We start from the raw sequence: 27,417 nt of genomic DNA, 5'->3' as shown, positions 1-27,417 counted from the left end.
CTTTATGTCCTCCCCGTAGAATGCATAGGTATTCCCTGGGAGCTCTGGTTTCCTCCCACAATCCAAAGATGTACCAGATAGGTTAATTGGTCATTGTAAATTGTTCTGTGATTAGGTTAGGGTTAATTGGGATTGTCGGGTTCTGGGGCATTGTGGATCAAAGGGCCAGAAGGGCCTCCTGTGCACTGGGTCGCAAAATAAACAAACCTCTTTTCATCCATGTGCCTGTCAAAGAGTCTCTACCACTGCCCCAGTAGTGTGTTCCAAGCACCCACCACTCACTATGTAAAAAAACTTACCTCTGATATCTCCACTGTACGGTGGCACAGCAGTTAGTGTGATGCTATCAGAGTGCCAGCGACCCAGGTTCGAATCCATCACTGTTCGTAAGGAGTGCCCGGGTTTCCACCGTCTGCTCCAGTTTCCTCCCACATTCCAAAGACGTGGTCACGTGGCTGAAACTGGGCAGTGTGGGCTCGTTGGGTCATTAGGGACTGTAAGTGTACTGTATAACATCTTGGTTAAGATTTATACTGCTAATGCTGTGGAGTATTTCATTTTGTAGTTTTCTGTTAAAGCAATGTGCCTTGCTGGAAGAATGTTTGGTTTCTGTTAAGATAAGGGTCTACAATGTTCAACTTAGGAATGTTGTGTCAGCCGGTCGAGAGAGATTAGTGACGGACGCAGGTGGGATTCAGGGCTTTTTTTGGTGGGAGATGGAGAGATGGCCTTAGGAACCGATCCAACTGGAAGATGCGATTTCAAGGAGTGCTTCGTGACATGAAGGAGTCCAAGATTGAAAGTTCTACCAGTGGTTGTTGATGAGAATTCAGTGCCAGGAGTAACCGTCATGCCTAGCTTTTGGAAAATAAGAGCTCCAGTGCATTTGCACATTTAAACTGTTTTAATTGTAATGGACTCATTTTATTTTTTTTCTTTTCTCTTAATGAATATTTGACAAAGCTGAAATTACTAAATACACTTTTGTTATAATTGTACGTGGTGTATGATCTGTCATTTCTTGCTGACTGGTAATGATGTGTGTACAGTATTTACCCAGCATTCACTCTAATCTGGGTTCCATTACTGCAAACATCCCAGTTTTCCTGTTTGATTGAACCCAAATTAACCGACCCTGGACATACTGTTTAAGAAAGGAGGCCTCCTCACTGCCAAGTCAAGTTCCTGGTGAGGAAGTTACAATTGTTTCTCTAAACAAATAAAATTTAAAAAATTAAACTTTCCTCCCTTCACCTTGAGAGAATGTCCTTTGACATTAGTCATTGTCGGGCTGGGGAAAAGTCTCTGTCTATCCATTCTATCCACGCCTCTTATCACCTTATACTCCTCCATCAGGTTGTTTCTCATTCTCATTTGCTCCAGAGAGAAAAGACCTGGCTCCCTCAACTTCCATAGCTAAGTGTTAGTCGGTGACCCCGTTGTCCCACAGAGCAGAGCAGAGCATTCGAGCTGCCCCTCACAGCTCCAGTGGCATGGGTTTGATCCTGACGTCCTGCACTGTCTGTGTGGAGTTTGAACGTTCTCCCTTGTAACTGTTTAGAATTCTTCCATCCTCTGGATGGTCCAGTTTCCTCCCAAAGATCACTGTAAATTGCTTTCCCCATAGAGGGATTGGAAGTGGAAAGAGCGAGCAATTTCAAGTTCCTGAATATCAGTATCTCTGAGGATCTATCCTGGACCCAACACATCGATACTGCTATATTTCAACAATATTTTATATTTCATATTAAAGAAGGCCTGACTGCAGCTATACTTCATTAGGAGTTTGAGGAGATTTGGTTTGTCACCTAAGGCACTTGCAAATTTCTACAGATGTACTGTGGAGAGCATTCTAACTGGCATTCTAATCCATCGTCTGGGACCCCCACTACCCAGGCCATGCTCTCTTCTCACCGCTCACACCAGAAAGAAAGTACACAAGTCGCAGGACCACCAGGTTCAGGAACAGCTACAGTATTACACCTCAACCATCCGGCTCTTGAACAAAGGAGGTAACTTCATTTAACTTCACTCGCCCCATCACTGAACGGTTCCCACAACCTATGGACTCACTTTCAAGGACTCTTCATCTCATGTTCTTGATATTCATTGTTTAGTTATTTATTATTATTTCTTTTTTCTTCTTTTGTATTTGCAGAGTTAGTTGTATTTTGCACACTGGTTGTCCGCTTTGTTAGGTACGGTCTTTCATTAACTCTATTATGGTTCTTGGACTTACTGCCTGAAAGAAAATGAATCTCAGGGGTGGTGACATATATGTACTTTGATATTAAATTTACTTTGAGATCTCCATCATCCTGGTTCTTTAGTCCCATGTATCTTCAGGAAGAGTCTAGGAACAAACCGATTCCTGTGAGGAGCTGTCAGTTAACTGAGAAATCAATGCAACCTTTTATTCAGTGAAAGAATTACTCAAATTTACAGAAAAGGAATGAGTTATTAGTCAACCAAATCAGAGGACTGGAATGCATCAAGACAAAAGACTTTTACCCAGACTAACCAAATTAGATGCCCTGCTGAGGGGGTGGAGTGGAGCCTTAAAGAATTTAACGCAGCTTTAACTGAATAGTCAAACATTAACTGGGGAAAGCTGTTTCCCTGTAAAGAGGCAAAGTAAAAGGTTTACCATGGATACACGCCATTGTTGTCCATCTCCCACACTTGCATGCTCCAACCCCTTCTAATAGCAACCCATTATTTATGGCTACTTCTTAATGAATGGGATCACATTCACCTTAGGCTGAGCATTTCAGCTCTCTGAGGACACCCTATCTAACAAGGCAGATTAAATGGGTTGTCATGGAAAATGCCAGAGATCACTTAAACATGTCGAAACCAGGGCAATGGCTATTTCCCTCACTAAAATGGCAGTTAACTCTCCCATCCACACATTTCACTGTAAGATATTTGAAGAGATGTAGGGCTATTGACTTTAGAATCTGCATCCTTTTAAACTGTGTATTTCCATGTTTAGGACGTGGTGAGTGGGAAGCTTGAGAAGAGAGATAATTTGGTTTAGCTTGGAGACATAAACCCCTGCAGATGCTACAATCTGGAGTAACAAATAATTCTCAACATTTCATTTTGAAACCAAACACATAAGGCTTTCAAACAAAATATCGGCAATTCTTTTAATTTTTTACATTTCATTTAGAGATGCAGTTCAAAATTCAAAGTAAAATTTATTATAAGAGTACATACTCAACAAATCTATAGAATAGTAACTGTAAACAGGATCAATAAACACAAAATACTCTGCAGATGTTGGGGTCAAAGCAACACGCACAACACGCTGGAGGAACTCAGCAGGACAGGCAGCATCCTTGGGAACGAACAGTCAATGTTTCAGACCGAGACCCTTCGTCAGGGAGGGGGCAGGGGCCCTATAAAGAAGGTGGGGGGAGGGTAGGAAGGAGAAGGCTGGTAGGTGCCAGGTGAAAAACCAGTAACGGGAAAGAACAAGGGATAGGGGAGGGGAAGCAAGGAGGGGATAGGCCGGAAAAGTGAAGAAGGAATGTAAGGGGAAAGCACTATGGGTAACAGAAGAAGGCAGAGTCATGAGAGAGGTGATAGGCAGCTGGAGAGGAGGCAGAGTGAAAGTGGGATGGGGGAAGGGACAAGGAGGGAATTATCGGTCGGAGAATTCAATGTTCATACCAAGGGGCTGGAGGCTACCCAGACGGTATATGAGGTGTTGCTCCTCCAACCTGAGTTTGGCCTCACCATGGCAGTAGAGGAGGCCATGTATGGACATGGGAATGTGAAGCAGAGTTGAAATGGGTGGCAACCGGGAGATCCTGTCTGTTGTGGCGGACGGAGCGGAGGTGCTCGACGAAGCGGTCCCCCGATCTGCGTCGGGTCTCACCGATGTAGAGGAGGCCGCACCGGGAGCACTGGATGCAATAGATGACCCCAACAGGATCAATGAGAGAGCAAGAGTATAGAAGACAACAAACTGTGCAAATGCAAAATAGAAATAAATAACAATAAATAGTGAGAGCATGAAATAACAAGATAAGGAGTCCTTAAAGTGAGACCATCGGTTGTGGAAACGCCAGAAATAGAATGAGTGTAGTCATCCCCTTTTGTGCAAGAGACTGATGATTGAGGGATAGTAACTGTTCTTGAACCTGGTGGTGCGAGTCCTGAGATACTCATACCTTCTACCTGATGGCAGCAGCAAGAAAAGAGCACGGCCTGGGAGGTGAGGATCTTTGATGATGGATGCTGCTTTTCTAGATGTGCTCACACCACCCAGCAACCAACTGACATAACCCTGGCTTAATCTCAGGACAATTTATGATGAGCAATCAACCTACTAACTAGAACATCTTTGGACTGTGGGAGGAAACTGGAGCACCCGGAGGAAATGCACGTGGTCACGGGGAGAACATACAAAATCCTTTGGACAGTGTTGGGAATGAGCTCTGAATTCCGAAGTCCCGAGCTGTACTAGCGTTGCACTAACTGCTGCACTACCACGGCTCATCGATGTTGTTGAAGGATCAAAGTTAATTTTTATCACCATATACATGGATTAGGAATTTTCTGTGGTGTATTGGCTTGACATGCAACAAAAAAGATTCAATAATTATAAAGTATAAAGAAATACGTAAAAATAAACTTAGATATCTTTACCTCCTCCCTCCTCTTTCTGCAGGGACCGCTTCCACATTGATTCCCTTGTCCATTCGTCCACCCCCACTAATCTCCCTCCAGGCACTTATCCCTGCAAGCAGCCCACGTGCCCATTCACCTCCCTTCAGGGCCCCAAACTGTCCTTAAAGCTGAAGCCACACTTCACCCATGAATCTGGTGGGGCCGTCTATTGTGTCAATGTGGCCTCCTCGACAAAGGTGAGACCCATCGTAAATTGGGGGACTGCTTCTTCGAACACCTCCACTCCATCCACCTATAGTGGGACTTCCCAGATTCCCATTCCCATTCTGAGATGTCACATCCATGGCCTCCTCTTGTGCCACGATGAGACCACCCTCAGGGCGGAGGAGCAACCTTATATTCCATCTGGGTAGCCTCCAACCTGATGGTCATCAGTTTCTCCTTCCGGTAAAAAAAAATTCCGTCCCTCTCCCCTCTTCTATTTCCACTCTGGCCTCTTACCTCTACTCACCTCCCCTGGGTACACTCATCCTTCCCTTTATCATGTGGTCCACTCTCCTTTCCTTCCTCTCCAGCCCTTTACCTTTCCAACACACCTGGCTTCACCTATCACCTTCCAGCTATCCTCCCTCCTCTCTCTTCACCTTTTTAATCCTGCCATCTTCCCCCTTCCTTTCCAGTATCAATGAAACATCTCAGCCTGAAAAGTCAACTGTTTATTCGTTTCCATAGATGAAGCCTGACCTGTTGAGCTCCTCCAGCATTTTGTGTGTGTTGCCTTGGAGGTTAAAGTGCGGATATGGAATAAAATGCGCATAAATATATAAATACAAACATGCATTTATAGTGTAAGCACCATTATACAAAGTGGTTTAGAGTGTTCCAGTGCAGTGCAGTGATGGGGGGTAATAGATGGAGGGGCATTGGGCAGGGTCCAACTAGAATTAGATCATTCTCATCATTCTCAACCCCCTGAGTTGTTCCAAACAATCGTGAGTTAGTTTAATTTCCTTTCTTACAGGTAATTGGAAATAGCAACCCTGTCAACTGCATGATCCTTCAATTGATTTGTTTTGCATTAACTAGGGCTCCAAGGATAATAATAATTATGATAAGGGGACAAGATATTGAAAAGGAAGCATTGAATGCCTGGCTCAGAGTTGGAGGCCTCTTCCCAGAAACCGAAGGGTTCCATTTGGCAATGCAGGACCAGGTGGTTAACACAGAAACTGATCAAAAATACATAATAAAAGACCAACAAACTCTATACAATAAATGCAAAAAATTCCATAAGACACCGGAAACAATCCCTTCAACCCTCGAGCCACACTTCCCAGCAGTCCCCCTATTCAATCCCGGCCTAATCACAGTACAATTTACAAGATTAATTAACCTACCAGTAAGTCTTTGGACAGTGGGAAGAAACACGTATGTCATAGGGAGAACGGGCAAACGGCAGGAATTGAATCTCAGTCGCGGGTACTATAAAGCTAACCACTATGCCACCATGCACCTTTTGCAGGAAAGCAGCATTCGATATCAGGGACTCCACCACCCGGGACATGCTTTCTCTTGCTTCTGCCATCAGGAAGGAGGTACAGGAGCCTCAGGACTCACACCACCAGGTTCAGGAACAATTATTACCCCTCGACCATCAGGCTCTTAAACCAGAGGGGATAACTTCACTTGCCCCATCACTGAACTGTTCCCACAACTTTCAAGGACTCTTCATCTAATTTTCTCGATATTTATTGTTTGTTTATTTCTTTTGTATTTGCACGGTTTGTTGTCTTTTGCACATTGGTTGCTTGTCCATCCTGTTGGGTGCCGTCTCTCATTGCTTCTATTAAGGCTGCTTGGATTTACTGAGTATGCCAGCAAGAACATGAATCTCAGTGACACATATGCACTTCGATAATAAATTTACTTTGAACTTTGAAGCTTATAAAATGACGAGGGATCTGGAAGACTGGATAGTAGAAAGATATTTTTTCGTTGGTGGAGAGGGTTTGGGACAAGGAGAGTTAACAGTAATCAAAGAAGCAAAGCATGTTTATGCGGTGCATGCTTGGGATGTAGAGTGTGCCACTTGCAGATGTGGAGGATGCAAACTCATTGTGGCCTTCATGAGAGACCTGGTTAAATACACTCAGTGGCCACTTTATTAGGTACACCTGCTCATTAATGCAAATATCTAATCAGCCAATCATGTGGCAGCAACTCAATGCATAGAAGTATGCAGACATGGTCAAGAGGTTCAGTTGTTGTTCAGACCAAACATCAGAACGGGGAGGAAATGTGATCTAAGTGACTTTGACTGTGGGATGATTGTTGGTGCCAGATGGGGTGGTTTGAGTATCTCAGAAAGTGCTGATCTCCTGACACACAAGAGTTTCTAGGGTTTACAGAAAATGGTGCAAAAAACAAAAGAAAAATCCAAAGGCAGCAGTTAGAAGTATAGAAAACCTACAGCACAATACAAACCCTTCAGCCCACAAAGCTCCATATACCTGTCCAGAAGTCTCTTAGAAGACCCTATCGTATCCACCTCCACCACTGTCACTGGCAGCCCATTCCGAGCACTCACCACTCTCTGCATAAAAAACTTAACCCTGACATCTCCTCTGTACCTACTCCCCAGCAGCTTAAACCTGTGCCCTCTAACTCTAGGCATTTCAGCCCTGGGAAAAAGCCATTGACTATCCACATGATCAATGCCTCTCATCATTTTATACATCTCTATCAGGTCACCTCTCATCCTCCATCACTCCAAGGAGAAAAGGCCAAGTTGACTCAACCTGTTCTCATAAGGCATGCTCCACAATCCATGCAACATCCTTGTAAATCTCCTCTGCACCCTTTCTATAGTTTCCATGTCCTTCCTGTAGTGAGAAGACCGGAACTGAACACAGTACTTCAAGTGGGGTCTGACCAGAGTCCTATATAGCTGCAACATTATCTCTCAGCCCTAAACTCAATCCCACGATTGATGAAGGCTAATGCACCGTACGCCTTCTTAACCACAGAGTCAACCTGCGTAACAGCTTTGAGTGTCCTATGGACTCAGACCCCAAGATCCCTCTGATTCTCCACACTATCAAGAGTCTTACCATTAATAGTATATTCTGCCATCATATTTGACCTACCAAAATGAACCACCTCACACCCTGCACTTCTTCACACAGGTCATTTATAAAAATCACAGAGAGTAAGGGTTCCAGAACAGATCTCTGAGGCACCCCACTGGTGACCGACCTCCATGCAAATTATGACCCGTCTACAACCACTCTTTGCCTTCTGTGGGCAAGCCAGTTCTGGATCCACAAAGCAAGGTCTCCTTGGATCCCATACCTCCTTACTTTCTCAATAAACCTTGCATGGCGTACCTTGTCAAATGCCTTGCTGAAATCCATATACACTCCATCTACTGCTCTACCTTCATCAATGTCACATCCTCAAAAAATTCAATCAGGCTTGTAAGGCATGACCTGCCTTTCACAAAGCCATGCTGACTTACCAGGTCTGTGGGGAAAAATGCCTTGTTAATGAGAGAGGTCAGAGGAGAATGTCCATTCTGGTTCAAGCTGACAGGAAGGCGACAGTAACTCAGATAACCACACGTTACAACTGTAGTGTGCAGAAGAGTATTTCAGATCACACAGCATATTAAACCTTGAAGTGGATGGGCTACAGCATCAGAAAACCACACCGGGTTCCTCTACTGTCTTAAAAAGTGGCCACCAAGGGTATGTCAAGGGAGGCTGTAGGGAAGAGACTAAAATGTGGAGTATGGTCCCCTCATACTCCAATTCTCTTATGTTTCATACTTCGGTTTTCTTAGGTGAGCAAACTCTATTATCTTAGTGAGATCTGAACATGCCAATGATTGAATAAATGTCAGTACCTCCAGTTGAACTCTGTCTTTTTGTGTGTTTTTCCCCCTAGCCGTCAGTCTATGGTTTTGTATTGCCACGTGCTCCTGCTCTACTCCGTGCCTCATCGGTTTCTCATTATTACCTGTATTGCTGCCACCCGTCTCTCATTGTGCTCCACCGATCATCTGCCTCTCTGTTTATCACTCAGTGTATTTCAGTCCTGTGTTTTCACCTGTTTGTTGCCATATTGTGCCAGTGAATTTTCCTGAGCCTTCCCAGCATTCGTATCTGTAATTTTGGATTTCTCTGGATGTTTTGATCTCTGCCTGAACTTTGACGCTAACTTTGTTTGCACCTCGGGATTTGTTACTCAATTAATATCACTGTGTGCACAGTACTGGGTCTGCAATTAGATCCCTGCTCCAGTGTCCTGTCAATAAATCAGTGTCACTATCGTCTGTCTCAGTCATCTCATGATCTAATCACGTCATTTCAGCCTGTTTCCTGAGAAGGTGACGTTCAAGCAAACATGTTTTAGCCATCGAAAGTGGAAGTTGTATTTAAAGCTTGCATGCTGTATAAGTAGGGTGAAACACTAGGTGGTGGGAGTGGAGTGACATCTCTACCAAAGGAGGTGTGAGGTGCCCCTTCCCTCCACTGGTCTGCAGGTCACCCTTGGGCAAGGTGTAGCACCTGTTTAACCCCCCCCCCCCACCTCCATCCAACCAGGGTCACATGAAGCCATGGGAGCAGGCGGTGTATGGCCGTATGATGCTTATCACAAGTCCTGGTTGTGTAACTACTGACGCCAGGCAATCTCTAAAGAGTATTGATAATGGCTGTGGTCACCATCTTGTAAAGACACTGCACACAAAGACTGACAAACAGCCAAGGTGCAAAGGAAGACAAACTGTGCAAATACAAATGAATAAATACTCAGTCACCCAGTTTGAAAACATAACGGTTGGAGACCATATTGGTCCATTGGAGAAACTGAGGTGCAGGTCCAAATTCATCTACAAAGTCTGAGAGGCAGCCAGTTTTTTCACCTAATGACTGGTTACTTATGACTAGACTTATGCCTTATGACTTGTGACTACTGACTAATGACTAATGGAACTAACGGAACTATCAAACTGCCGCACTTGCAAAAAAAAAAATAAAAGGAGAGAAAAAAGGAAAAGTTGTTTGGTCATTAAGTGGAATCTGGTTAAAAAATCTTCGGGTAGGCGCATTCAATCCCTTTCAAGTGGGGAAGCTGCACGTATTCAAAGAAGAACAAGAACTCCAACTTGACACCCTCAACCAAGACATGCCCTCTTCTCATTGCTACCAACAGCGAGGAGGTACGGGAGCCTGAAGACACACTCTCAATGATTCAGGAACATCTTCCCCTCTGCCATCAGGAAGGAGGTATGGGAGCCTGAAGACACACTCTCAATGATTCAGGAACATCTTCTTCCCCTCTGCCATCAGGGAGGAGGTACGGGAGCCTGAAGACACACACTCAATGATTCAGGGACATCTTTTCCTCTGCCATCAAATTTTTGAATGAACATTGTTGAACCTCTGAACATGAAATATTTTTTATGCCACTTATTTCATTTAACTCTCTCTCTCTCTATACATATATGTGTGTGCGTGTGTGTGCATATATATATTGTTACGTACCCCGTAACTGGGTCACTTGCCAGCAAAGATAGAGAGGTCCGTTGAAGTCTGATGGTACTATTTTTAACAGTATTTATTGATAAAAATACACAAAAATAATATCAATGCAAACATACAGATAATATACGTCGTCAATACTAAATCTAAAAGCGCGGGTATAATATAATCAATAAGAAATAGCTCTATCGTTGTCTATGGGATAATGTATTGTCCGATGGAAATATAAAAGTCACTTTAGTTCATTCAAGCTGCAGCTTTTTGGTTGGAGAGAAAGACGGATGTTTAACTTGCCCATTCCTGTTATGATGTCAATCCTTCGAGAGTCGTTGGGGCTGATTTATCCTTTGTTGTTAGCTAAAGCCGTGCTTCCGTGGTAAAGGCCCACCAATTCCGAGGCAAATGGAAAAGGACACACGTGGGCTTTTCCACCGGCTTTCTCTATTACGCTGTTACAGGAGTTCTAGCGTTTCTTCTGGTGCGTCTCCAGGGTTGTTCCCCAGACCCTCTTTTATCCTGACTCACGGGGTCTCGGATGTCAATTAGGGTGGGATGATGCAATCCCTCCACCAACCTCCCCTCAGTTCATTGCCTGGGGGCTTCGATGAATCGTACAGTATTCAATACACAATTCCGTCTCCAAGTGACAATAGATTTATCAATGGTTCCGCCTTTCGGAGGCCAGGACACATTCCAAACTCTTTGTGGATTCTGCATGTCTTCCTCTCGTTTCCTGGGTCTCCTGACCTGACTTAATAGTGATCTTGCGATTCTCAAAAAGGAGGGGGCCACGGACATAACAATATATATATATTTCTTAAAGTAATTCACAGTTTTTATCATTATGTATTGCGTTGTAATGCTGCCAAAAATAGAACAAATTTCACACTCAAATAAGTCACGGTAATTCTGACTCAGATGCTGGACCACAGAAGTTCTGAAGCATAGAACACCATGCCAGAGTGTTTCAAAAACACAAGAGATTCTGCAGATGCTGGAAATCCAGAGTAACACACACACAAAATGCTGGAGGAACTCAGCAAGTCAGGCAGCGTCTGTGGTGAACTACATATACCTGTCTGGACACGCCCCCCCGCTGACTGCTCCTGTGGCCCCTCCCACAGACCGTGGCTCCTCCCACACTGTCTCCCTGTGGTAAACTATGTATACCTGTCTAGACACGCCCCCCCCCGCTGATTGCTCCTGTGGATCCTCCCACAGACCCCGGTATAAAGGCGATTGGAGGCACTGCTCCTCCCTCAGTCTCTAGGATGTTGTGTGGTGGGCTCTTGCTGCTGACTGTGCTTTCTTCCAGCCAATAAAAGCCGACCTTGACTCACCTCTCTGAGAGTTATTGATGGTGCATCAAAGGGCCTCACTTCTGTCCCCCTCTGCTCCCACCTCAGCAAGTTCTGTGCCCGCCATGATGCTGAACTCTTCTTCTGCTGACTATGTCTCCGAGCCTACCACTTCAACAAAGATTCCCCCCCTCCCCCCAGTGATGATCCATTCCCCCGTCTTCTACGCTCCTCCTCCTCCTGGACACCCCCATTGGGCCTTCTACCTGCTCTCGACCTTTTCATCTCTAACTGTCACCGAGACATCAACCATCTCAACTTCACCACCCCTCTCTCCTATTCTAACCTCACTCCCTCTGAACGCACTGCCCTCCACTCTCTCTGCACTAACCCCAACCTTACCATCAAACCCGCAGACAAAGGTGGTGCCGTAATGATCTGGCGGACGGACCTCTACCTCACTGAGGCCAAACGGCAGCTCTCCGACACCTCCTCATACTTACCCCTGCCACAGGACCCCACCAAAAAACATCAATCCACTGTCTCCCGCACCATCTCCACCCTCATCAACTCCGGACACCTTCCTCCCTCAGCCAAAAAACTCATAATTCCCACACCCTGCACAGCTCGGTTTTACCTCCTCCCCAAGATCCACAAGCCTGACTGTCCCGGGCAGACCCATAGTTTCAGCCTGCTCCTGCCCCACCGAACTTGTGTCTGCCTACCTGGACTCCATTTTATCCCCCATAGTTCAGACTCTCCCCACCTACATCCAGGATACATCCCATGCCCTTCACCTCTTCAATAACTTCCAATTCCCTGGCCCTGACCGCTTCATTTTTACCATGGATGTTCAATCCTTCCTTCACCTCCATCCCCCATCAAGAAGGCCTCAAAGCCCACCGCTACTTTTTGGATAACAGACCCCACCAGTTCCCCAACACCACCACACTCCTCCGGCTGGCGGAGCTTGTTCTAACTCTCAATAACTTCTCCTTTGGTTCTTCCCACTTTCTCCAGATCAAGGGTGTAGCCATGGGCACTCGCATGGGCCCCAGCTGTGCCTGCCTCTTTGTGGGTTATGTGGAACAGTCTATGCTCCAAATCTATACTGGCACCACTCCCCAATTTTTCCTCTGCTACATTGGTGCTGCTTCCTGCACCCATGCTGAGCTCATCAATTTCATCAACTTTGCCTCTAACTTTCACCCAGCCCTTAAATTCACTTGGTCCACCTCGGACACTTCTCTCGCCTTTCTTGATCTCTCGGTCTCCATCTCCGGAGACAGACTGTCCACTGACATCTTCTACAAACCCACTGACTCCCATAACTATCTTGACTATACCTCTTCCCACCTTGCCCAATGCAAAAATGCCATTCCCTGTTCCCAGTTCCCCCGTCTCCGCCGCATCTGCTCCCAGGATGAGGCTTTCCATTCCAGGACTTCTCAAATGTCCTCTTTCTTTCAGGATCGTGGTTTCCCTTCTGGCGTCATCAAAGATGCCCTCACCCGCATCTCCTCCACCTCCCACACTTCAGCCCTTAACTCATCCTCCCGTCACCACAACAGGGACAGGGTTCCCCTTGTCCTCACCTACCACACTACCAGCCTCCGGATCCAACATATTAACCTCCGCAACTTCCGCCACCTTCAACAGGACCCCACCACCCAGCTCATCTTTCCGTCCCTACCCCTCTCAGCTTTTCACAGGGATCGTCCCCTCCACGACTACCAGGTCCACATGTCCCTCCCCACAGAACTCCCACTTGGCACTTATCCCTGTAAGCGCAAATGCTATACCTGTCCCCACACTTCCCCCCTCACCACCATTCCAGGCCCCAGACTTTCGTTCCAGGTGAGGCAACACTTCACCTGCGAGTCTGCTGGAGTTGTCTATTGTATCCGGTGCTCCTGGTGCGGCCTCCTCTACATCGTGAGACCCGACGCAGATTGGGGGACCGCTTCGTCGAGCACCTCTTCCATCCGTCACAATAGACAGGACCTCCCTGTTCCCACCCACTTCAACTCTGCCTCTCATTCCCATCTAGATATGTCCATACATGGCCTCCTCTACTGCCATAATGAGGCCAAACTCAGGTTGGAGGAGCAACACCTCATCTACCGTCTGGGTAGCCTCCAGCCTGGTGGTATGAACATTGAATTCTCCAATTTCCGGTAATTCCCTCCCCCTCCCCCTCCCCCTTCCCCTATCCCAGGTCCCTCTCTGCCTCTCTCCCCTTTCAACTTTCTGCTCCTTTACCTCTACAGTTCTTTCATGCATATCCCCTCCCCCCTTTATCCTTCCTCTGATTGGTTCTCCACCTGGCGCCTCTAGCCCTTCCCCCTCCCCTATCTCTATTACTGGACTTCGGCCCTCTCTTTCACCCCCATTCCTGATGAAGGGTCTCGGCCCAAAACGTTGGCTACTCTTTTCTCACGGATGCTGCCTGACCTGCTGAGTTCTTCCAGCATTGTGTACGTATTCTTTGATCCACAGCATCTGCAGTTGTATTTTTTGTGTTTCTCTTCTCCTCTCCCACCCTCATAACCAGCTGATCACCTCCCTTTTCCCCCTCCTCTTTCCTTTTATCAGACATCTGTGAGATGGAGAATATACCTTCTGCCTGCTAATATACCTGCAACATGCATTGAGACAGACGTTAAAGGAGTTATCTCTATGTCTTTTGCACATTTATCTTTGTTGAATGTTAACAACTTTTATGTGGATAGGGGTTTAGTGTTATTTTAAATTCTAATTTAATGGGAGCACCATATCTCCTTCATTAACAAAAAAGCTCACAAGGGCGTGATAAACAAGAGAAAATCTGCAGATGCTGGAAATCCAAAACATCACACACAAAATGCTGGAGGAACTCAGCAGGTCAAGCAGCATCTATGGAAAGGAGTAAACCATTGATGTTTCATCAGGTCAGTTGATGCCAAAATGTCAACTGTTTATCCATCTCCATAGCTGCTGACCTGCCGAGTTCCTCCTGCACTTTGTATGCGTTGGCAGAGGGTGTACTTACTACTTGTGGCATTTGGTAAAATGCCACCTTCCCCAGAACGTACTGGCACAATTCTACACTGCCATCATAGAGAGCGTCCTTACGTCAGCCAATGCTGTCTGGTTTGGTGTAGCATCCTCTCACAACATAGAAAAAACAATAGTGAACGGCCCATTCAGCAAAAAAGTCATTGACTTCAGTCTACCATCACTGCAGGACTATATATGTTGAGGACAAAGATGTGGGCAAGAAAAATTCATTGTGGACACCACCTACCTTGTAAGCTGCTTTTCCTTTCTGGAGAACACTATATGGTTATTAAAATAAAAACTTTACATCATCTTTGAAGGTGTTACCCCAGGTAATTAATCTGATCAGCCATTCTAATTAGCTCTCCCACACCCCTTCTATTTATTACTCAGCCTGAAACTTCAGTTGTTTATTTCCCTCCGAAGATGCTGCTTGACCTGCTGAGTTCCTCCAGCACATTGTGTGTACACTGTAAACACTTAAAACCACATTTTGTAATGCTGTTTACATTATAACACCTTGACATTTGCTTCCTTACAGGTAGCCATGAAGCAAAGAAACCTTTAAAATAAGTCTGTCAAACACCCAATGTGCAGAGAAAAGAAAAACAAATCATTCAAACAATAGACACAAGCAAATAACATTCTGAACTGAAGTCCATCCCCAGACTTTTAGTTCAGCGCAGAGTGAAGCAGCAAGCTGAACCAGCCCGTCCCTCAACTCAGTATTCATGTACTTATGCACATTTTATCCCACATTTGTACTTTAACTCCTAATGTTATATTTTATATCATTCTTTGTGTATAATTGTTGAGCATTATCTTTGTAGTATGTTGCACCAGCTCACCATCACAATTTCCAAATGCAAAATGTGGATAAAGTTAATCCTCGATCCTTCAATTGATTTATGGGTGTAATAATTACATGCTCTACGTTTTGGGAATTTTAATTACAGAGCTACGTTCATGCTATCCTGATGACATAGGTTTGCCGCATTTCTTTACCCAAGTTCTCGGTCACTTGCTCCAATGTTGAGTTACCTCATGTGCTGACATTAGAAGTCCTGTTCAATGCCAGCACGAAGAAAAGGGATGATAGAATTACTGCTGACTCCTCTCACCCGAGCAGTCGCCTATTCATCAAATTGCCATCAAGGAGACACTACAAGTCCATCACCGCCAGGACTGCACGTCATCTCCAAAGCTTCTTTCCTGTAGCCATCCAGCTCTTAACAAAATTCACTCAGGTGTAAAACCCCAAATGTCCCTGCACATCACCATCGTTGTGTGCCGTGACGTATGCTGTGAGTGATCATGGTCTCAGGATCATGATTGTTCTTGGCAAATTTTTCTGCAGAAGTGGTTTGGCCCTGCCTTCTTCTGGGCAGTGTCTTTACAAGACGGGTGACATTATCAATACTCTTCAGAGATTGTCTGCTTGGCGTCAGTGGTCACATAATAGGTCTTGTGATCTGCTCCAGCTGCTCATTCGACCACCCACCACCTGCTCCCATGGTTTCACGTGACCCTGATCGAGGGGGCAGGGAGGAGGGGCTTGCCAAAGGGTGACCTGCAGGCTAGCAGAGGAAAGGAGTGCTTGTACAGCATTCATTAAATGGTCTTTCCCACCCACCTTGTTTGATTGCTAATTATTGAGTCTTTTCAGATGTTCATATTCATGTAAGTTGATTATTCTTCTGATTTTTGATTTCTCAAGGCTGTTTTCAGTATTATCATCTAAGTCGACGGTCACTATTGCGTTGTCCGTTACGGTATTGGCCTGTGTTTTATCCTGAAGAAGGGTCTCGGCCCGGAACGCTGACTGCAACTGCTTACTGTTCTCCATCGATACCACCTGACCTGCTGAGTTCCTCCCGCATACTGAGTGTGGCACTTTCAGTTCTGATACGTTTCCCATACCTGTACTGGCAAAATCTGATTCCGATGCGCTTCAGTGCAGGGTTTGGCAGTTTTCTGCTGCCGTGAAGCGCCTCTGGTGATTTCACTTAATCAAAGGCAGAGTCAGAATTCCTGGTATCTCCGGGGAACTCACTGTCGATAAACTTGCTGTGTAAACACGTCTTCATTCCATTGTCAAATAAGTCATCCACATCTGATCACTTAACACATGGTTTGCAATTTTATGTGGCAACAAACCCACCATGAAAGGATCTCAGCAGGTCAAGCGGCCTCTGCAAGGGAGAAGAAATTGTTGATGTTTCAGGCCGAGACCTTGCGTCAGGACCCTGTGTCTTCACCCAGTTTTGGGTTTCCCTTCCAGACTTTCAGTATGAATACTTCCCATTTTTATTTTTTAAAAAAAGCTACAATTGTAAGTTAGAAATCATAGAAGAAATTGAGACATGCAAGTTTAAGTAATAATTGCAAATTCCTTTACCAGAACCTTAATGTCAGCAAAGCAGAGGAGTTGGCCACTGACCTTGGGGGAGGGGGGTGTTGCTGTTTACGCTTCCGAATACTTCAACAGCACTGAGGTCGAGGGGGTTGAGTGCTTTACCATTAGGTAGTCCTGGTCAACCGTGTGGCCACAACTGCTAAGAGAATTTAATAGCTAAATGGCTGATCATTCCACACTTGGGAGTATTGTGTTTAGTTCTGGTCACCTCATTCCAGGAGCAAGGTTTAGTTAATTTTTTTTAATTAATCCTTCAGCGAGGCTGCAGAGGAGATTTACCAGGATGCTTCCTGGATCAGAGAGCATGCCTACCGAGGAGAGGTAGTGAGAGCTATGGCTTTTCTCTTTGGAGAGAAGGCTGAGAGGGGACTTGATAGAGGTGTATAAGAACCATAGATGGAATGGGCAACCAGAGACACTTCCCTGGGCTGAGAAAGGCCAACACAAAAGAACATAATTTTAAGGTGACTGGAGGAAAGTATTCAGAGAGAAGTTTTTTTTTACACAGAGAGTGGTGAGGGCATGGAACGCCCTGCCAGGGGTGGTTGTAGAGGCAGATACATTTAGGGCATTTAAGAAACTTAGATAGGCACGTGGATGATAAAAAAATGGAGGGATATGTAGGAGGGAAGGGTTAGATTGATCTTAGAGAAGGTTAAAAGGTCAGCACAACATCATGGGCCGAAGGGCCTGTACTGAGCTGTAGTGTTCCATGTTCTTTGTTGAAAGACAAGGGTTCCCAGCCTGGGGTCTGTAGTTTGTAAATAAAACAGCAAGGCATTTTAAGGTAAAGGAAGCCATAGCAATTCCTTCATTGTCCTCCAAAGACAGAACATAAAGCACAGTAAAAAACTTCATGTCAGACCAGCCTCTGAAAGTGAACCCCAACTCAGTGTTGGTGGTTGTGAATTATGCCCATGGTTTCACTCATTACACTAACCTACACATCCATGGATCTCTCGGTTAACAGCAAGGCCCCATGTCATAACAGGGTACCCCGTTGTAAGACAACTTTTTCCACTGTACATCGCATATGACAATAACAAATAAAATTGCCTTGATGGCTTCTTTGTCCAACAAATTCTCCTTTGCTTGCCCAGATCCTCGCTCTCTTCCTCAACCTAATTCTCTGCTTTCACTTTGAATAAGCAGGTGATCTTTCTCTCATTTCTCAACCACAAATATTCAACATGCAGTTAGTCAATTCGTTGTCTATTTTGGTTCTAGTTTCATTTTCTAAGAGCAGATCTGCAAAATCATTTAAACAAGTGATAGACGAAAAGGTCTGTGCGGCTGTAAATAATTCGCCCACTGTTTGCTCCCAGAGGGATGGTCTAACCAAACGCCCCTCCTCCCTCAGAGTTAAGTGACATCAACCGAGGCAACTTTCCGCCAGGTTTATTAAATAGATTTCACAGAGAAGAAGCCCCCAGAAGGTGGTGAGCTATTTCTAACAGTCTAGCGTGGTGTGCTGGAGGAGGGAGCCGTGGCCTCCGAGCAGTGCTTTGGAACCAGCCTCATTACCATCAGAAAGGCTGAAGAACTTTCTGTTCAGAAGCAAAGTGCTTCTCAGAGACAAAACTTGCGCCACATTTAACCTTCAGAGCTGGATCTGCTTTACAACCTGCTGAGTAGGGTAAGAGTTTAACATTGTTCTTTCCCTCGGAAATATTTATGGTGCCTTTTCACCAGTTCACTATGGACTCACTTTTAAGGACTCTTTATCTCACGTTCTTTGTATTTATTGCTTATTTATTTATTATTAATATTATTATTTATTTCTTTTTGTATGTGCACAGTTTGTTGTCTTTTGCACTTGGCTGTTTATTCGTCCTGTTGGGTGCGGTCTTACAAGGATTCTGTGGTGTTTCCGTGAATGCCTGCAAGAAAGAGTTGCCTACGGTGACACATATGTGCTTTGATAATAAATTTATTTTGATTTTTGAACTTTGAATGTTGAATTCTGTTTCCCCTCTCACCCCCCACTCAAGCACCAACTCTGCCAGTGAATATTTCACTTTGAGGAGTTATTGCTGGAGGTGTGATGGCCAAGCGGTTAAGGTGCTAGACTTGATTCCCCATGTTGGTTCGATCCCTGCTCACAGTCCTCAAACGACAAGTGAGAGAGACCAGACTACCAACTTCCACTAAAACTGATAATGCCAGCACCAGTGACCCAGGTTCAATTCCTGCCATTGTCTGTACCCCCATGGGATTCTTCCCACCTTCCAAAGGTGTAGATCAATTGGTCACATGGGTGTAATCGGCGGCTTCTTGGACCAGAAGTGCCTGTCACCATGCTGTAAAGTAATTTTGTTAAGAGATAATGAGTGTAACAATAAAGCCTCCTGATGAAGCCTGGGCTGAAATGGGGCAGGCAGTGAGAGTGCTCACTGACCCACACGGCTCTGCTCTCAACCCTGGGACCAGAACAGAAGACTCAGCCCAGCTGTGAACTGCCGCCTGCCACGGCACTCGGGAATGCAAATCCTCAACATGCTTAGAGGCCGACAAGCGTAGTAGGGAAAGTCATTTCTATGTCTTCTGCACCTTTGCTTTTGTTGAATGTTAACGATTTTATATGTGGCCAGGGGTTCCATTTTATTTTAAATTCTAATTTATGGGTGTAATAAATATGTATATATTGGCAACTTTATTGCATTGCTATGTTGGTGATTTCCTAATGACATATGTTTATTCTGCTGGGGACAATTAAAGTGCTTCAAAGGTTGGAGCTGCTGCCTGTGTATCCCTGAGACCAATTAGGTTTTTGCTGTTCGCTGTGGAACTGTAGCTCAGCAATGTCCAGGAACTCCTATAAATCTCCGACTCATAACCAGCCAAACATCCGGACTTCTGGTGTTAAACTATTTCCATATAACTTCTCATTACAACAGGGGACTCTCACGACAGTTAGAGAGAAATGTGTGGCTCGAATATTGCCTTCTGCGCACTTCTGGTAAGTTTTATTTTAAGCATTTGTAGTATGTTCAGTGCGCAGATAGTCTGTCCCATCAAGCTGATGCCAGCTTTGTGGAAGAAGAATCCAATTGGCCCCTTTCCCAGTATGTTGCTCATAAACCTGCCAATCCCTTTCTTTCCAAAATCTAGCCTTCATTTCAAGAGCACTAGAGTACAAAAGCAGGGATGTAACACTGAGGCACTGGGCAGACTGCACTTGGGCTATTGTGATCAGTTCTGGGGCCCTGATCTAAGAAAGCATGAGCTGGCATTGGAGAGGGTCCAAAGGAGCTTAGAGTCATTGAGTCATAGAAAAGTACCACACAGAAACAGGCCCTTTGGCCCACCTAGACTATGCCAAATTATTATTCTGCTTAGTCCCATCGATCTGCACCTGAACCATAGCCCTTCGTACCCCTGCCACCCATGTACCTATTCAAACTTCTCTTAAATGTTGAACTCAAGCTCATATGCACCACTTGCTCCTGCAGCTCATTCCACTCTTTCACAATGCTCTGAGATAGGAAGTTTCCCCTCATGTTCCCCTTAAACTTTTCATAAGAGTGGTTGCGGGAATGAAGGGGTTAATGTACGGTGAGTGTTTGGTGGCTCTGGGCCTGTACTCACTGGAGATTTGAAGGATGGGGAGGGGGCAGGGATCTCATTGAAACCTATCGAATATTGAAAGACCTAAGTAGAGTGGATGCGGAGAGGATGTTTCCTCCAGTAGGAGAGTCTGGGACCAAAGAGTACAGCCTCAGAATAAAAGGGCATCTCTTTAGAACAGAGATGAGCAGGAATTTCTTTAGCCAGAAGGTGAATCTGTGGAGTTCATTGCCACAGATGGCTGTGGAGGCTAAGTTATTGGATATATTTAAAGCAGAAGTTGATAGATTCTTAATTAATGAGAGTGTCAAAGGTTACGGGGAGAAGGCAGGAGAATGGAGTTGATAGGGATAATAAATCAGCCATGATGGAATGGTGGAGCAGACTCAATGACTCAAATGGCCTAATTCTGCTCCTATGTCTTATGGTCTTATTTAGCTAACACCATTTTGAAAGCTCTGGCACTGAATTGACTTCCCTTTTCCTTTCAGTGTCAATGGAACTAGGAGTAAGAATTTTTATTTAAAACGGCTCTGTTTCCAAAAGAAGTGATGCCTCCATTGGTGGTAACTACAGGAGGTGTTGCCACAAGAAGGCAATACCCTACATCAAAGATCCCCACCATTCAGGCCATGCTATCTTCTTGCAGCTACCATTTGGCAGAAGGTGCAGAAGCCTGAAGTCCCACACCACCAGGTCTACTTCCTTCAACCATTTAGTTCTTGAACCAGCCAGCACAACACCAGTCATTACGCTCAGTATAACAACCCTGTGATCACTTCGATCACTTTGTGCCAGACTGTTGTTTTTTTTTTATTTTTGTGGTACTATTTCTTGCAATAATTATGTATAATTAGTTTAATTCATGTTTTCTTCTGAATGCTGCTTATCTGATGCTTTCTGCCTTTAATGCTGCTCCAAGTCAGTTTTCATATATGTGCCTGACATTAAACTTGAATTTGACTTTTCCCTCAATCAACAGTAATTATGAATGGAATATAAATCACTAAAATAGTGTATTGCATTCTGTAAAAGATAACATTTTAGATGAAGCTGTTGGTCTTTCAGGTAGAAGGTACAGGAGCCTCAGGACTCACACCACCTGCTTCAGGAACAGCTATTACCCCTCAACCATCAGGCTCTGAATCAAAAGGAGATAGTTTCACCCTACTTCACTTGCCCCATCATTGAATTGCTCCCGCAACCAAAGGACTAACTTTCAAGGACTCTTCTCGTTACCTATTGCTACTAACTTATATTGCATTTATAGAGTTTTTTGTCTTCTGCACTCTGTTTGAACTCAGTAGTTGGGCAGTCTTCCATTGATAACATTTTAATTATTATTCTGTAGATTTATTGAGTATGCCCACAAGAAAATGAATCCCAGGGTTGTATATGGTGACATCTATGTAGTTTGATGATAAAATTTACTGCAAGTTTGAACTTTGTCTTCTATTTCCTTCCTGCAGGCCTGCAGCATGAATGGCATCCTATCTCAGGGTAAGAATAAATGTGTAGAGATTGAACAAGTTGTGCTTCTCCTGTGGTGTAACATAACAGTGTGGGCAGATGACCTAAGCGTATGGCAAATGCAAATTCTAAATCTTGTACACCGCTCTGTTAAAGTCTTAAGCGCATATATATGGCGAGGGCGCCTAAGACTTTTGCAGACGACTGTGGTAATTTTATGTGTTGCAATGTACTGTAGCCAAAAAAAAAAATCATGGCATACGTGAGTGACACTAAACCTGATTCTGATCTGGGTCTCTGTTGTGGACTGAGAGTGGGGAGGGGGCAGGGAGAGGGGAATCATGGTTGGGAAAAGGGAAAGGGAGAGGGGAGGGAGCAGGAAGCACCAGAGAGGCATTCTGTAATGATCAATAAACCAATAGTTTGGAATCAAATGACCTTGATTGGTGTCTGCACCCATGCCAACCCCCACCCCGGGATCTCCTTCTTTGCCACCTGCCCCCTCCCTTTCCGCAGCATTCCGCCATCACCGTTCCCAACACGGTTTGCTCCTGCCAGATTTACGATCTTGCTCTCCACTTAACGTTGACAAATCCAGTACTGTGCAGAAGCCTCAGGCGCCCTAGTTACATGTACACGCACCTAGGATTTTGCACAGCACTGTAAATGCTAGGCATGCAATGGGGGTATCTTTCAATAGTGATTTTGAAATAATTATGCTTTTTTAAAGAGAGTGAGAATATTTTGATAAACACGTGAGATTCTGCAGATGCTGGCAATCTTGAACAACAAGCCCAAAATGCTGGAGGAACTGAGCAGGTCAGGCAGCGTCTGTGGAGAGGAATGAACTTGTTCATTCCTTGTTCATTCATTGTTTGAGACAAGCCCCTTCATCAGACATCTACCGAGAAAAATTAAATCCTTTAAGTAAATCACACTTCACAAATACACACTGGACTCTTGTCCAAGACTCTCAGTTTTGGAATCAGAATCACTGACAATTACTGTAAAATATCAGTGAAGGGTCTCGGCCTGAAACATCAACTGTTTGTTCCCCTCCAAAGATGCTGCCTGACTCTCTGAGTTCCTCCAGCCATTTAAGAAAGTTTTGATGTCAAGCATGGATTCTGATGAAATCACTGCAAGTTCTGTACTATTTGTTTGTTGTAATTTACTATAATGTTTATGCCTTGCATTGTACTGTTGCCATAAAACAACGAATGTTCAGAGCTAGCATTAGCAGTAATAATCCAGGTTCTGACTCCGGAACCGAGACACGAACTAGATTCAAAAGTGTGCGTTTGCTGAGTGTTGTGTACTTAAGGGAGAGGGTGGTTTACTTAAGGGATCTTGTTGGTTCAGTCATTTGCCTAGTTCAATGCCTTTCCACGCTTGGGCGTAGCTCCTTCTATCACACTGTGCTGATGAAGTCATCTGCACAGTTTAAACGCAAATAAAGACCAGAGAAGTCCAGACTGTGAGTGTAATTTAACTGCTTATTGGCTAAAAAGGTGCCAATGCTGAGTTCCTCCGGCATTTTGTGTGTGTTGCTTGGATTTCCAGCGTCTGCAGATTTTCTCTCGTTTGTTAAAAAAAGTTGTTGATTGGGATTGATTAAAAAACATATATGTGAAGTTTCCAGGCACAAGATAGTGCATAATTTATCTGTATTGTACTTGTAAGAAGGACTTCCTTTATTTGTATTTTGTTCATCAATGTAAAGTAGAAGGAGGTAGAAGCACAGAAACATAGAAAACCCACAGCACAATACAGGCCCTTCGGCCCACAAAGCTGTACCAAACATGTCCCTACCTTAGAACTACCTAGGCTTTACCCATAGCCCTCTATTTTTCTAAACTCCATGTAGCCATTCAGGAGTCTCTTAAAAGACCCTATCGTTTCCGCCTCCACCACCGCCACTGGCAGCCCATTCCACGCACTCACCACTCTCTGTGTAAAAACAACTTACATCTCCTCTGTACCTACTTCCAAGCACCTTAAAACTATGCCCTCTTGTGCTAGCCATTTCAGCCCTGGGGAAAAGCCTCTGACTATCCACACGATTAATGCCTCTCATTATCTTGTACACCTCTATCAGGTCACCTCGCATCCTCCGTCACTCCAAGGAGAAAAGGCTGAGTTCACTCAACCTATTCTCATAGGGCATGCTCCCCAATCCAGGCAACATCTTTGTGGATCTCCCCTGCCCCCTTTCTATGGTTTCCGCACTCTTCCTGTAGTGAGGTGACCAGAACTGAGCACAGTACTCCAAGTGGAGTCTGACCAGAGTCCTATATAGCTGCAACATTACCTCTCAGCTCTTAAACTAATTCCACAGTTGATGAAGGCCAATACACCGTACGCCTTCTTAACCACAGAGTTAACCTGCGTAGCAGCTTTGAGTGTCCTATGGACTTGGACCCCAAGATCCCTCTGATCCTCCACACTGCCAAGAGTCTTACCATTAATACTATATTCTGCCATCATATCTTGTGAGATAAAATGATAAAATAATGCAAGAAACAACCTGTATCTTTTAAAGGCTGAAGTTACAGCACAGTACTTTTTGTTTGCCATGGTGGGGTTGCTTGAAAGGTACATCCAGAGTAAATCAGATCAAAGTAAATTAATCACCAAAGAATGCCTATGGCTCCGTATACTACCTTGAGATTCATTTTCTTGTGGGCATTCACTGTAGAACAAAGAAATACAGTGAAAAACTACATAGAAACAAAGGTTAACAGACAATCTATCTGCAAAAGAAGACAAGCTATCGTGAATGATTCCAGGAATGGAAGGGTTAACATATAATGGCTCTGGGCCTGTACTCACTGGATTTTAGAACAGGGGTCACCAACCTTTTTTACACTGATACTCGAAGGAGGTTCCTTATGTCCAGTCTATCCCACAATTTAGTTTTTGTGGCTCTCAGCACTTGCTTCTGTTCTGCTTGCTCACTTTTTTTCCACTGAAAAAACTCAACAGGTTTGTCTTTAAGTGCAGGGTGCTTGGACTCAAGGTGCGAAGTAGTTTTGAGGGCTTCATTACCTCAAAACTCCAGCCTCCCGCCTGCCCGCTGCCAGACGCCTTGGCCAGTGCGGCTGGTCGGGGTGGGGTGAGAGGACAGGGTCAGGGCCCGAGGTCCCGCTGCCGGGGCCACAGCGGTCACAGTCCGGAGAGAGCGGCCGACCGAGCTGGGAGAGTGACAGGATGCCCCCTCCACCCACCGTAGGATCTATCGGCCGACAAAAGTTTGGAGCGAGGTAGCTGCTCTGCTACTTACGGACCCCTGAGCCTGAATGAGGGCGTCTGCGAGTGTTTTAGCACCGGGTTCCCCGTGGACATTTGGTGTGGTGAGCAGGTTCAAAGGCGACGCCCGCCTGTCCGCGCTCCGGGCCGCTACCAACGGCGCTTCCAGCTGGCCAGTGATCCCTGTCACTGCGGTTAGGCGGCCGGTGACCTCGCGTGGGCGTGACAGGGAATGAGGAGAGGTGACTCATATCGTTTCATATCGCCAAATCATATCGTTTCCTCGCGGCCCGGTAGCACATGCTTTGCGGCCACTGGCTGGGGACCACTGTTTTAGAAGAATGAGGGGCGATCTCATTGAAGCAGACTGACTATTGCAGGGCCTCAACAGAGTGGATGCAAAGAAGATATTCCTTATAGTTGCGGAAGTCGAGGACCAGAGTATAGCCTCAGAATAGATGGATGTTCATTTAGAACAGCGTTGAAGAGGAGTTTATTTGGCCCAAGTGTGGTGAATCTGTGGAATTCATTGCCACAGACAGCTTGGAGGACAAGTCATTGAGTATATTTAAAGAGGAAGTTGACATGTTCTTGATTAGTATGGGAGTCAAAGGTTACAGGGAGAAGGCGGGAGAATAGGGTTGAGAAAGACAATAAAAAAGTCATGATGGAATGGTGGAGCGGACTCGATGGACTAGATAGCCTAAATGTGCTCTTGCATCTTATGAAATAAAAAATAAATAAATAATGCAGAGGACATGAATTGTAGAGTATTTAAAAGTGAGTCCCTAGGTTGTGGGATCAGTTTAGCGTTGAGGTGGGTGAAGTTATCCACACTGATTCAGGAACCTGATGGTTGAGAGGTAATAACCGTTCCTGAACCTGTTGGTGAGTGAAATTATCTGCACCGGTTCAGGAGCCTGATGGTTGAGGGGTAATAACTGTTCCTGAACCTGGGTGGTGTGGGACCTCAGCCTCCTGTACCTCCTTCCCGATGGCAGCAGCAAGAAGAGAGCGTGGCCTAGATGGGAAGGGTCCTTGATGATGATAGATGATTTCTTGTGTCAGTGCTCAATGTTGGGGAGGGATTTTCCTGCGATGGGCTGGGGTGTATCCATCCTATTATGTTGGCTTCTCCATTCCTGGTCATTGGTGTTTCCATAATAGGCCATGAGGTATCAGGTAAAATACTCGCCACTGTAGAGGTTTGTCAAAGTTTTTGGAGACAAACTTCTAAGAAAGCAGAGACACTGCCTTGCCTTCTTTGTGATGACACTTACGTGCTGAAGGCGGACGCACTTTGGCATAATCACCATCATCATCATCAAGAGCCGTGTCATGTGATCTTGGCGATCAGGGTCTCACGGCCATGATTGTTCTTGGCAAATGTTTCTACACAAGTGGTTTTCCATTGCCGCCTTCTGGGCAGTGTCTTCACAAGATGGGTGACCCCAGCCATCATCAATACTCTTCAGAGATTGACTGCCTGGCATCAATGTCGCATAACCAGGACTTGTGAGATGCACCAGCTACTCATATGGCCATCTGCCACCTGCTCCCATAGCTTCACGTGACCCTGATCTGGGGGCAGGGGCTACACCTTGCCCAAGGGTGACCTGTAGGCTAGCGGAAGGAAGGAAAACCTCCTTTGGTAGAAATGTATCTCCACCCTGTCACCCTCTAAGCATAATACAGGAATAAAAAAATTCTAAACAGTACCCACAAATTGCTGGAGGAACTCAACAGGTCAAGCAGCATCCATGGAAAAAGCGCAGTCAACGTTCGGGCCGAAACCCAGCGGCAGGACTGGAGAGAAAAAGCTGAGGAGCAGATTTGAAAGGTGGGGGGAGGAGACAGAGAAATGCCAGGCTATAAGGAGGAGGGATGAAGCAAAGAGCTGGGAGTTTGATTGGTAAAAGAGATAGAAGGGCATGGAAGAAAGAAGAAAGGGGAAACAGGTGGGCAAGGAGATAACATGAGAGAGGGACAAGGGGATGGGAAATGGTGAAGGGGGTGAGGTGGAAGCATTACTGGAAGTTAGAGAAATCCATGTTCATGCCATCAGGTTGGAGGCTACCCAGGCAGAATATAAGGTGTTGTTCCTCCAACCTAATTGTGGTCTTATCCCGACAGTGGAGGAGCCCATGGGTGGACATATCGGAATGGGAATAGGAAGTGGAATACCCATTTTAAT

At 45.2% G+C, this 27,417-nt stretch overlaps 1 protein-coding gene across 1 annotated transcript in view; it reads left to right on the top strand.

The window, feature by feature from the left end:
- Nucleotides 1–27,417, top strand: part of adgrd2 (adhesion G protein-coupled receptor D2) — a 240,705-nt gene that overhangs the window by 17,843 nt on the left and 195,445 nt on the right. Inside the window, exon 2 of the mRNA XM_059943735.1 lies at nt 25,299–25,417. Within this exon, the coding sequence (XP_059799718.1) occupies nt 25,299–25,417 (119 nt within the window). The remainder of the gene's footprint in view (nt 1–25,298; nt 25,418–27,417) is intronic.

Source organism: Hypanus sabinus, chromosome 18 (assembly GCF_030144855.1).
Source record: "Hypanus sabinus isolate sHypSab1 chromosome 18, sHypSab1.hap1, whole genome shotgun sequence".
Lineage (NCBI taxonomy): Eukaryota > Metazoa > Chordata > Chondrichthyes > Myliobatiformes > Dasyatidae > Hypanus > Hypanus sabinus.
This window is presented reverse-complemented; position numbering and strand designations above follow the sequence as displayed.